The sequence below is a fragment of the Alosa pseudoharengus genome, unplaced genomic scaffold (assembly GCF_046254945.1).
Source record: "Alosa pseudoharengus isolate Yale_2024_CS ecotype anadromous, Long Island Sound unplaced genomic scaffold, YU_APseudo_1.1 YU_APseudo_1.1_scf_13, whole genome shotgun sequence".
Taxonomy (NCBI): domain Eukaryota; kingdom Metazoa; phylum Chordata; class Actinopteri; order Clupeiformes; family Clupeidae; genus Alosa; species Alosa pseudoharengus.
The window spans coordinates 7,366,191-7,377,026 of NW_027468598.1; the positions used below are offsets into that span (position 1 = coordinate 7,366,191).

At 39.7% G+C, this 10,836-nt stretch overlaps 1 protein-coding gene across 1 annotated transcript; it reads left to right on the plus strand.

Annotated features, from left to right (window-relative positions):
* Nucleotides 1-1,187: 1,187 nt before the first annotated feature.
* olfce1p (olfactory receptor C family, e1) lies at nucleotides 1,188-4,689 on the plus strand. The gene is made up of 6 exons (XM_076281473.1): nucleotides 1,188-1,333; nucleotides 1,452-1,740; nucleotides 2,059-2,865; nucleotides 2,944-3,171; nucleotides 3,257-3,380; nucleotides 3,776-4,689. The coding sequence occupies exons 1-6, from the start codon at nucleotides 1,230-1,232 to the stop codon at nucleotides 4,687-4,689; spliced, it is 2,466 nt and encodes an 821-aa protein (XP_076137588.1). The 5' UTR covers nucleotides 1,188-1,229.
* Nucleotides 4,690-10,836: the final 6,147 nt, after the last annotated feature.

The window sequence follows — 10,836 nt, forward strand, 5'->3', positions numbered from 1 at the left end:
AAAACTGCCCATGAATGTGCATGTCTGTTTTGAGGTGAAACATTTCCGCCTTGTGAAAGCAGGTGTTAATTCAAATTGCTACAGCAAGCAGGAAAAATCACATGAGGGATACCTTTATTGACATGGTTTTGTTAACTTTTGATGTTGAGCTCTGAAAATGTGACATTGTCCATGGCCCGGTTGCCCGATAACGATGGATACATGCACTACGAGGGTTTTCTATGATTCATCTTAAAATCATTTGTTTGGTTTTTCTGTCTGTTTCCCAAACATAGCGTGAACACGCATGCACTGCTTTTAAGATGCTCTTAACGGGAGCTATCCATGTTCTGAAATATCCTCTAATTTGGTAATATCAGGTGACTGCACGTTACAGCTACCGTTTAAACTTCAATACGAAAATAAACAACTTTGACATCTGCATGTAAGCATATAACAACTTTGACATCTGCATGTAAGCATCCCCAGTAGGCTATATACCACACCTAGACATAAATAATAGTAATGATTTAAGATTAGCCTAGATTGTTTCAGTTTTCGTTTGTAGCAATATGTAGCGTATGACCCTATTAGGCTTAGGCTATAGCAAATCAAGACGTTTGTACTTTAGGACCTACCGATGCTTTCGAGGAACTAGGCCCATATCTGGAGTATGGGTTGAGATGATAAACATATGGAGAAAAACTGAGGGGGTCATACTGGGATGTCTAGGTGATTTGCTGTAGAATGACATCTTTAAAGGCTTCCTCTTTCTTCCCCTACAATGCCATACATGATAGACCATTACTTGCTGTCACAGTAGTGAAATGTGTTGTTGGCAGACTGTATAGTAGTAGTAAAACTAAAGTCTAGGGTTTGAAGGAAAACTTTTATGTATGTTTTTAAATTTTACATCAGAGACTAGATGCCGTCATCAGATTTCTAGGGTTGTAGTGTTGGGCTACAGTCAGGCCTACTGTAGGTTCAAAACCTGATGTTCTATATATCTACTCTTTATGATTTCTAATACTACTTCTAATACCATCCACCTGTCCCCAGTCATCTGGCCTGTGTGCAAAAGAAGTGCCCCAGCCCCACCCCCCACTATGATATAAAATCAGTTTAAAGAATGAATGGTCTGATAAGATATTAAGATGGTGCTCCTGTGCACATGGTTTCTTATCACACTGGTGCCCGCTGCAAACACCCTCTGCAGGCTTTGGAGAGAGCATGACCCTCCCCAGCTCAGCATGGATGGGGATGTGATCATTGGAGGTATTTTCTCTTTTCACAACAGCTGGATAGAAAGGAGGCCCTCATTTACAACAGGGCCAGAACACCCACAGTGCAAAAGGTGAGCAGTCATCAGAACTTAAAACCAACGTGAGAATTTCACACTCTTTTGACATTAACTGAATGTACAGCTAATTTATTGTGAATCTGCTCACTCTAACTGGCATTATTTCTTACAGTTTAAGCCTCAGAGAATTTCAGAATGCACAAACTATGGTATTTGCCATTGAAGAAATCAACAATAGTACCATTATTCTTCCCGGTGTGCAACTCGGATATAGGATCTATGATTCGTGTGGTTCTGTGGAAATGGCAGTGAGAGCTGCTTTATCTCTGATGAATGGGCAGGATTATCCAACCAACACTTCATGTTCTCATCCAGATACTGTCCAAGTCATCATAGCAGAGACCTCATCCACTCCTACAATTGCCATTTCTGCAGCAGTTGGACCTTTGAATGTACCTGTGGTAGGACCATGTACAGCATTTCTAATCATTTGATTCTCACAGAATTATTTTGGTTTGTGTGTGTTATTACATTATACAGCTGAGAATATGATTATATTTATTCTAAAGGACATTTGTATACATCAGAGAATCTATGAGCAAATGAATGTTATTTATGACATAGTATTGTTATAGTATGTACTGAAAGTTCACCAACTGAGTATTGATTGATGCATCCAAATTATGTGTGTATAAAAGGCAATGTACACTGCAATGTCAAAGAAAATGATAAGCCCCTAAAGATGGAAAATACCCACTATAATTTTTGTTCTCTTATAGATCAGTCACTTTGCCACTTGTGCATGTCTCAGTGACAAAATGAAACATCCATCCTTCTTCAGAACCATCCCTAGTGACTACTACCAAAGCAGAGCGCTGGCCCAGTTAGTCAAACACTTTGGCTGGACCTGGGTAGGAGCCATATGCAGTGATAATGACTACGGGAACAATGGGATGATCACTTTTATCAAAGCTGCCATGGAGGAAGGAGTGTGTATCGAGTTCTCTGAACCATTCTTTAGGACCAACCCAAGGGAAGACATTTTGAGAATAGTTGATGTTATTAAAAAGTCCACATCAAAAGTGATTGTTGCATTTGTTTCTTACTCTGATATGGAAGTCTTATTGAAAGAACTTGCTACTGAAAACATTACTGGTTTGCAGTGGATTGGTAGCGAATCCTGGATTTCTGACAAAAATATTGCAAGAGGTCAATGGCACAATATTTTACAAGGCTCTATGGGTTTTGCAATTCCAAAAGCTAAAATAAAAGGCTTGGAAGAATTTCTTGCTAATCTTGACCAGTCAACAAAAATACCTCTCTATCAGGAATTGCTAGAGACCATCTTTGATTGTCAACTTAGTAGAAACAGCCATATGGAGAGAGAACTGTGCAATGGCAACGAACGCCTGAGTGATGTACACAACCAATACACAGATATATCCGATTTGCAAATTGCAAATAATGTTTACAAGGCAGTGTATGCTGTTGCCCATGTTTTGGATGGGATGAGAGTCTGCACAGGAAGAGAGAAATCTAGTGGTAAAACCTGTATGAAATCCACTGATGAAGTCAGACCCTGGCAGGTAAACTGAATTTTTAAGATACAATAATAAGTAATGAAGATTTAAAACGATTTTCTTACATGATCACCATTGTTTAAGGTTCTTGAAAACATGAGGAATGTACATTTCACCATCCAAAGTGGAGAGGACATATATTTTGATGCAAATGGAGACCCTGCAGCTAGGTATGACCTGCTCAACTGGCAACCGGGTCCAGATGGTGAAATAAAGTTCATTAAAGTGGGTTTCTATGATGCTTCTTTACAAGACCCTCTTCAGCTGTCAGCAACAAACAGCAGCATAGTCTGGACTCAAAGCCAACATGAGGTGAGATTTAGGCAGACATACTACACTAAGTAAACACAGTAGCTTTTAAAGCAAATGCTAAGAGACAATGCCATTTGTGACACAGGTGCCTGTGTCTGTGTGCAGTGAGAGCTGTCCTCCAGGCACCAGGAAGGCTGTACAGAAAGGCAGACCTGTCTGCTGCTATGACTGTATACCATGTGGAGAAGGAGAGATCAGCAATGAAACAGGTATTGCAACAGTGTAGTAATCACAAATAATGAATATGTTTCATACAACACAGAGTTCAAGAGATATTGCGGCACAGAATAAAAATAATCTGTGCTAAAAGAATCAGTGCAAATTCAGATTTGTCCTGTATGTTACCTTTTTATGAACACTGGTTACACGAGATCTGTATTATGTTACAATAAGTCATTATTACATTACTATAAGTACTATGTTAATATAAGATAAATCACCCATAAAACAGTCACCAAAACAGAAATGCTTGTTTTACAAAAAGGCTTATGCACAGCTTATTACAGATTATGTAAATGTAGTATCACCTTCCAAAAAGATATTTTAAAAATCTTCAAGTTTTAGATTAAACAAAACCAATAATTACGTTGTATATTGTTTACAGATTCAGTCAGCTGCTTCAGATGTCCATTGGACCTCTGGCCAAATACACAGAGAGATACATGTGTCTTGAAGTCCATGGAATATCTCTCATTTGAGGAAGTCATGGGAAGAGTTCTAGTGTCTTTCTCATTGCTAGGTGTGTCAATGACTTTGTGCACAGCAGTAGTTTTTTTAAAGAACAAAGAAACTCCCATTGTAAAGGCTAATAATTCAGAACTTAGTTTTCTTTTATTATTTTCATTAAAATTGTGTTTCCTTTGTTCTCTTACTTTCATTGGTCGGCCCTCTGAGTGGTCCTGTATGTTGCGTCACACAGCGTTTGGGATCACCTTTGTTCTCTGCATCTCCTGTGTTCTGGGGAAAACAATAGTGGTGTTAATGGCCTTCAGAGCCACTCTTCCAGGCAGTAATGTCATGAAGTGGTTTGGGCCTCTGCAACAGAGACTCAGTGTTCTTGGCTTCACTCTCATACAAGTGCTTATATGTGTCCTTTGGTTAACTATATCCCCTCCATTCCCATATCAGAATATGAACATATACAAAGACAAAATCATTCTTGAGTGTGATGTGGGTTCAGCCATAGGATTCTGGGCCATATTAGGCTATATTGGACTCCTTGCTATCTTGTGTTTCATACTGGCTTTTTTGGCTCGAAAACTACCTGATAACTTTAATGAAGCCAAATTCATCACATTCAGTATGCTGATATTCTGTGCAGTCTGGATCACCTTCATACCAGCGTACGTTAGCTCTCCTGGAAAATTCACTGTTGCAGTAGAGATATTTGCCATACTTGCTTCTAGTTTTGGCTTACTTTTCTGTATTTTTATTCCCAAGTGTTATATTATACTTCTCAAACCAGAAAAAAATACAAAAAAGCACATGATGAGGAAAATGCCAAGGAAATCCCTCTAGAAAAAAATTCCATTGTATAAGCACTTTTAAAATATTTCGGTAGAATTTATTTTCACTAACAAAGAACTTAAATACCATACATAACACCCAGTGCAATAAAATGTGTTACAATTTACCATCTTGGCTTTTCTACTGTAATTGCTAAAAAGATCTGAATGATATCAATGCCTTCATATGAGCCTTTTCTGGGTAGTGTAAGGCCAGCCTTTTTGCATTCCTGAGGTAGATAAGGAATTCTCATTGCAGAATGTTCTTTGTAGTAAATTTACCTCCGTTTGTATTTGTTTGCTGCTATTGACCGTTCGCAAAAGCCACGCCCCCTAGTTATTGTTACTACGCCCGTCAAATTTAGAATGGAGTTGTCTAGAAATTCAATGGTACAGTAGCTGTTAAGACTCTGTAAAAGTTACAGCACAAGAGGCTCTTTTAGAGAGCCACTGACCTAAATTCATTTACAATCATTTACAATCCGTTGAAAGACTGCAGTATGACATGGAGACACATGTATAAAAACTCATATCTAGCTTTGTTGGGTGACAAACATAAACAGGAGGCGAGTGTGATTCACTGATATTAATATTAGCTGTGCTAGATAGATTTGCATGCATGTTACAAGGACACTGGGCCATGTCATGTAAGGAACATGGTGCTGCCAAAAAACGGAAACATAGCCTAAATTGCAGAGCCACTTCAACTTTATTATAGCCTGACGAGCCAGACCCACATTAAAATGTAGGGTCTTGGCACTCACCGTTCGCAGTGCTCAGTCTGAGGGGCGGGATAATCGGTTGTCTTTCAAATTCCCTCTTCACGTAATAGGACAGTGCTGAGTCCCATGCGTTTCCCACCAGCGGAGCTAGTTGGCTAGTTCAAACTTCTGCCAACTTAATAAAAGCTTAACTCGTGTCACACTGTTCGCTAACAGCAACATCCATCTTATTTGTTTTCAAGTAGCAGGGAATTCAAGCCAAACCGTTGCAACTCTACCATCAATCATTATGTTAAGCCCGCCTAACGACTCTATAGACGATTTGATTGGCCTGATAGAAGTTTAATTTTTCGAGCTCACAAGCCAAAGGAGAGTTGCTAGACTAGCCCTGCCTGTACGGAGCTACTGGACTGCCATTGGCTCATCTGCATTCGATGGGCGGGGTTTTGCGAACGGTCAATTGTCTTAGCTCCCATTTGGCGGTGGTTCCGGGATACCCTGCTAAGCAACCCCCATAGTCTCCTCTCTCTCCAATCTGGAACTCTTCCTGAACTCAACTACTGAAAACTGAAATGTAACTGTCAAATGACAAATGATAATGTATCTGTGTTTGATATATTTTTTAATGTCTCAGTGCGAGAAGTAGCCTAGAAATCTAGACGCGCCCCTAGCGGCAGCAAATTAAATTTGCTGCCAGGGCTAGTCTAGCAACTCTCCGTTGGCTTGTGAGCTCCAGAAATCGAAACTTAATCAGGCCATTGAAATCGTGTATAGAGTCGTTTGGTGGGCTTAACATAATGATTGATGGCAGAGTTGCAAAGGTTTGGCTTGAATTCCCTGCTACTTGAAAACAAATATCCTATTGCGTGCAGAGGGAATTTGAAAGACAACTGATTATCCCGCCCCTCGGACTGAGCACTGCGAACGGTGAGTGCCCAGACCCTACATTTTAATGTGGGTCTGGCTCGCCAGGCTATGCGAGAAGTAAAAGGATTTATAGAACTGTAAAATAAGTGAGTATATGTTTTTCTGTAGTCTGGGAGAAAATGGTCTGTGTTCTGATGAAAACACTCCCATCACCTCCTGTTGATCTGATAAGGATACCCTGTGGAGGTCCATGGTTTCCATATGTGAATAATATCTATAGCTGCTTTCAGACACATCCTCCACAGTATGGGGGGAAGCCTGCTATTTGCTTTTTTTACGTGCTTCAGTTACACACTTCTGTGTTACGCGCATTCTCCCATTTCGCTTCTGTCACATCCACAGCGCACAAGTTCGAAATCAAGGCGCCCTTTTGAAAGAGACGTGATTTATTTAAAACAGAACCAGACTGATCCACCACCTTGATATGAAAATATGGAACGTGGACTTTCTCATTGACCTTTTGAATGCCAGAAAGAACACAAACCAGTCTTTGATTTTGAAAATGTAAGCATGGTGAACTGAATAGCAAACGACCTACAGTAAAATGGTGGGTCATCACATACCCTAAAAAATAATTGAATTAACGAAATTAACGAAAATCTATAGCTTTTAAACGGAGATGCATATCTCTCTCATTCATTTGTTTGCGCATTGGGCACTCATAGGCTACCACTACCACCTAATTGTATGCCTCTATATTTGATGACACCAAATTAAGTATGATCAGGGAAACTTTTAGCTTCTTTCACAAATCATTCAATTGTGCCACAAATTAACAGACAGAAGCCGGGTGTAGGCTAATTTAAATTTGTGGCTCCGTGGACCAGCAGTCTACTCATCGAGGAGGCTCAGAGTTTGAGAAACGCTGCAGATCATACAGAGAAAGCCCTGGTAACAGAAAGGCAGGCATTATTTTGTTGTCACTATACAGTAGCCTATGGAAAATGAACCAATGGGCTGCTGTCAGCTCTTTAACTTCATATGGGATGGGCATTTTTAGGCTTTCCCCCCCAAAATTGCACTGTGCCTACTTCAGAGGCCACTGTTCCCACCTAGTTTGCCCTACCATCAAATGCTTGGCCTCTTTAGAAAGCTGAGACCTTGTAGTTACTTAGGGAATAATCAGAATAGCTGTGCGAAGTACTGGCACATGGTTACAGAGGCTAGAATATTGTTTTTTTTTTTTTTTTTTTTCTGCCGGATAACAAGCATCTCTGAACTGACCACATTTCAGCCCTCTAGAGGTAACTTGAGATGACTTAGAAACACAGCTGAGCCCTAGCACCAGGTCTTGTGAACCTGTGTGAAAAAGTAGATCAATAAAAAATGAGAAATAGTACTTTAGACCATTATTTCCCAAGGTATGCTCATGCGTTTTGTAAAATGCCCTATGGAAACTCCCCATAGGACTTTTGGGTTCCCAAAATGCATACTGACAATAAAAGCCTTACAGTGTGGCAACCTCTTGGTGTAGAAGCATAAGCCTGGTCTCAAATGAAAGGTAACACTCTGAGGTTTCTTGCAGACTATTTGGATTGTATATCAGGGGTTGTGATATAGAATAGAATATAGAAGATGGACTATACATCTGCACAACTAATATTGGAAAAAACAACATGAATATTTATAATATGTATATAACAATTTATAATATATATAACAAATTCTATAATATATATAATATATAATATATCATTATATATATATATATATATTATAATATATATATATAATTATAATATATATATAATATATAATATATATAATTGATATAATATATATAACAATTTATAATATATATAACAATTTCTATGGATTCCCATATGTCAGTACCCAATATGCTGCATCTACTTATTGCACTGCAGCAGTACTGCAGCTAGAAAGTAGGGAAGCACCAAAAGTGGAGGGAGGACATTTTTAATTAAATTTAATTGAGACATAGGGAGATTAAAGGCTGGCGCAGCCAAAAAAAAAGTAAGAGATTTAATTGGGCCATGCCAGTGTCAGTAAGGAAAATGAACCAGTGGGCCGCGGGCCCACGGCCGCTGTCCATTTTAGCATTAATTCCAAACCAGTGCTGTCAGGAAAACAAATTATAATTACATCGGCGATCAGGTTTGTCGGCCCACCGGGAAAATGTCACTGTCACACATGCAAACTAGTGAGACTTTAATTGTCAGCTTGTTTGTCTTTTTAGGTGTAACTAGTTAACTAGTGAACGACATATGCATACCACTAGTTAACTAGTAAAGCCCACAACACCCTCACTAGTAAACTAGAGGGTATTTTTGTCTTTACATGTTAACAAGTGACCATTTTGGCATCTCACTAGTTAAACAGTGGGGCTTAACTTAACTAGTGTGAATTTAGACTTGAACTAGTTTACTAGTATACATTTATATACTGAGCATTACTAGTTAACTAGTAAGATATGAAACATATGAACTAGTTAACTAGAGGGAATTTGGGCCTTACTAGTTAACTGGTTCACACAGAAATGGCTCACTAGTTAACTAGTGGACAGAATGACAAGTATGCCTGATATCAAGATATCTGAATAAATGCTCAATCGGTTTGCCATACAATTGTGGACGTGAACAGACAGCTACAGACACGGAGCGCATAGTAGGCCTACTTTCACTTTCTAGTGTGCGCATTCATTACGTGAAAGATATTTTGTAGCAAAACAGCGATCAAATATTACATTTATGGCAGTGAGTTTTGTTTTCAAATGTTTTCATGCATGTCTAGATAACGGGTGAGAAATGTTTAGGAGACAGACTATCGTAAATCCTCAAATTATGGCTGGGGTCTTTTATTTAGGCTGCGCAAAGCACAACACCTTTATTTGGGGCAGGCTTGTATTCGAGGCAGCTAGGCCTTTATTTCTTATGTGGTGTGTTTTATTGTGACATTGGCCTACTTTTAGTTTGGAGTGGCATACAGGTAGGCTATCAAAAGTAGAAGATGTTCGATTTGGGATTTAATTTACGTTTGGACTGTTTGATTATATTGCTAAATATCAGGACTGATGACCACTAAAATCTGTGGGGTATTTGATGGTTCACTATTAGGTTTCATGTAAGAAAGAGCAAGATAAGGCATCCGCTTTCATTCATTTATGGAATGTGTGCTGTGCTGTAATGGAAACCTTATTCCGTATAGCCAAAAAGGTCTACAATAGCCTAAATTGTGTTTTTTTTAATTATGAATGATTTACTTTTTTATAATTAATGCAAATTCATAATTCATAGGCTGATGCCTGTGTGGCAGATTCAAAAAGGAAATTATAGCTGACTACGCCACCTAGAGTATGGTTACCCCTAGGACACTATTACCAATTCACCAACTCAAGTAATTGGCAACACAGGTTCGATACACATAGGGCAGAGACGTGAATGATGCAATACATAGGTTTATTAGTAGCAAAAGGACAAATGCATAATTAGCTTAATAAAACACAGCAGTCACAGCGATGGACAAGCTCTCCCGTTAAAGTGGAAGGGAGGCCGGGGGTATGGCGAGGACGTGACCCTAAAGATGGAGGTGTCCAATTGACAATTTAATTAATCTCTATTACTACCATAGACAGGACTGACGGCTAACCACTGGCAGGAGGCAGAAAAAGAGAGAGAGAGAATATCTTGCACACACTCTCACACACACACACACAAAACTCACACTGCAACCAGGTGACGACACTGCAACGTCAGACACACCACGTGGAAGTAGGGAGGCTAGTGAGGAAGACCACCACCCGGAGACTGCGAACCACCAGTGTAGGCCAGCTATTCCTGTCGAGGAGGGAGAGAGAGATATCAGCTACATGCATATAAGGGTGGAGTTGCCACCCAATAGATAATGAATTGGTTATTAGCTCTGATATGAAGAGGGTACTTAGCTTGTGGCACAATGCTAGGAGAGGCCCAGAGCCCTGCTATAAGGACCACGTCGGTTAAGACCCCAGGCGTCCACCACTACAGGGTAGCAGAAGTTAGGCACATAGGACCATATGCACACACAACCATAAACACACAAACACACACACACACACACACAAAATATAGAGTAATACAAAAGAAAAGAAAGCAACACACAGATGATACAAACTCTCACCAGCAGTACGTAACAATCATCGTAACAAAGCAAGCTGTAGACAAAGCAAGCTGTAGATAAGCAGCAGCGTGAGGTAAACAACCAAGCCCCATCAACCAAAGCTAGCAGCCCCCGCTAGGATGACCAGAGTATGGAGAGATTGATTAAACAAGTCACAAAAACGAAACAAAATGGACAAGACAAAATGGACAAGACAAAATGGACAAGACAAAACAGCAGCCCCCTGTGAGAGCGGACACTCGCCTGGTGGCCAATCTCGTCTTTGCCGGTAAAACATGCAGTCTCTATAAATGTAAACGTTACAGTTACTCTATGTGAATTACTATTGCATACATTAACTATGACAATGCTTGCGTATACGTACCGACTCACAAAGTGCAGCTATCTTAGCAGTA

Coding starts and splice junctions, on each gene's coding strand:
- olfce1p (XM_076281473.1), top strand. CDS start 1,230: ATGGATGGGGATGTGATCATTGGAGGTATTTTCTCTTTTCACAACAGC. Junction 3,172..3,256: donor GGACTCAAAGCCAACATGAG/GTGAGATTTAGG, acceptor TTTGTGACACAG/GTGCCTGTGTCTGTGTGCAG. Junction 3,381..3,775: donor AGAGATCAGCAATGAAACAG/GTATTGCAACAG, acceptor TATTGTTTACAG/ATTCAGTCAGCTGCTTCAGA.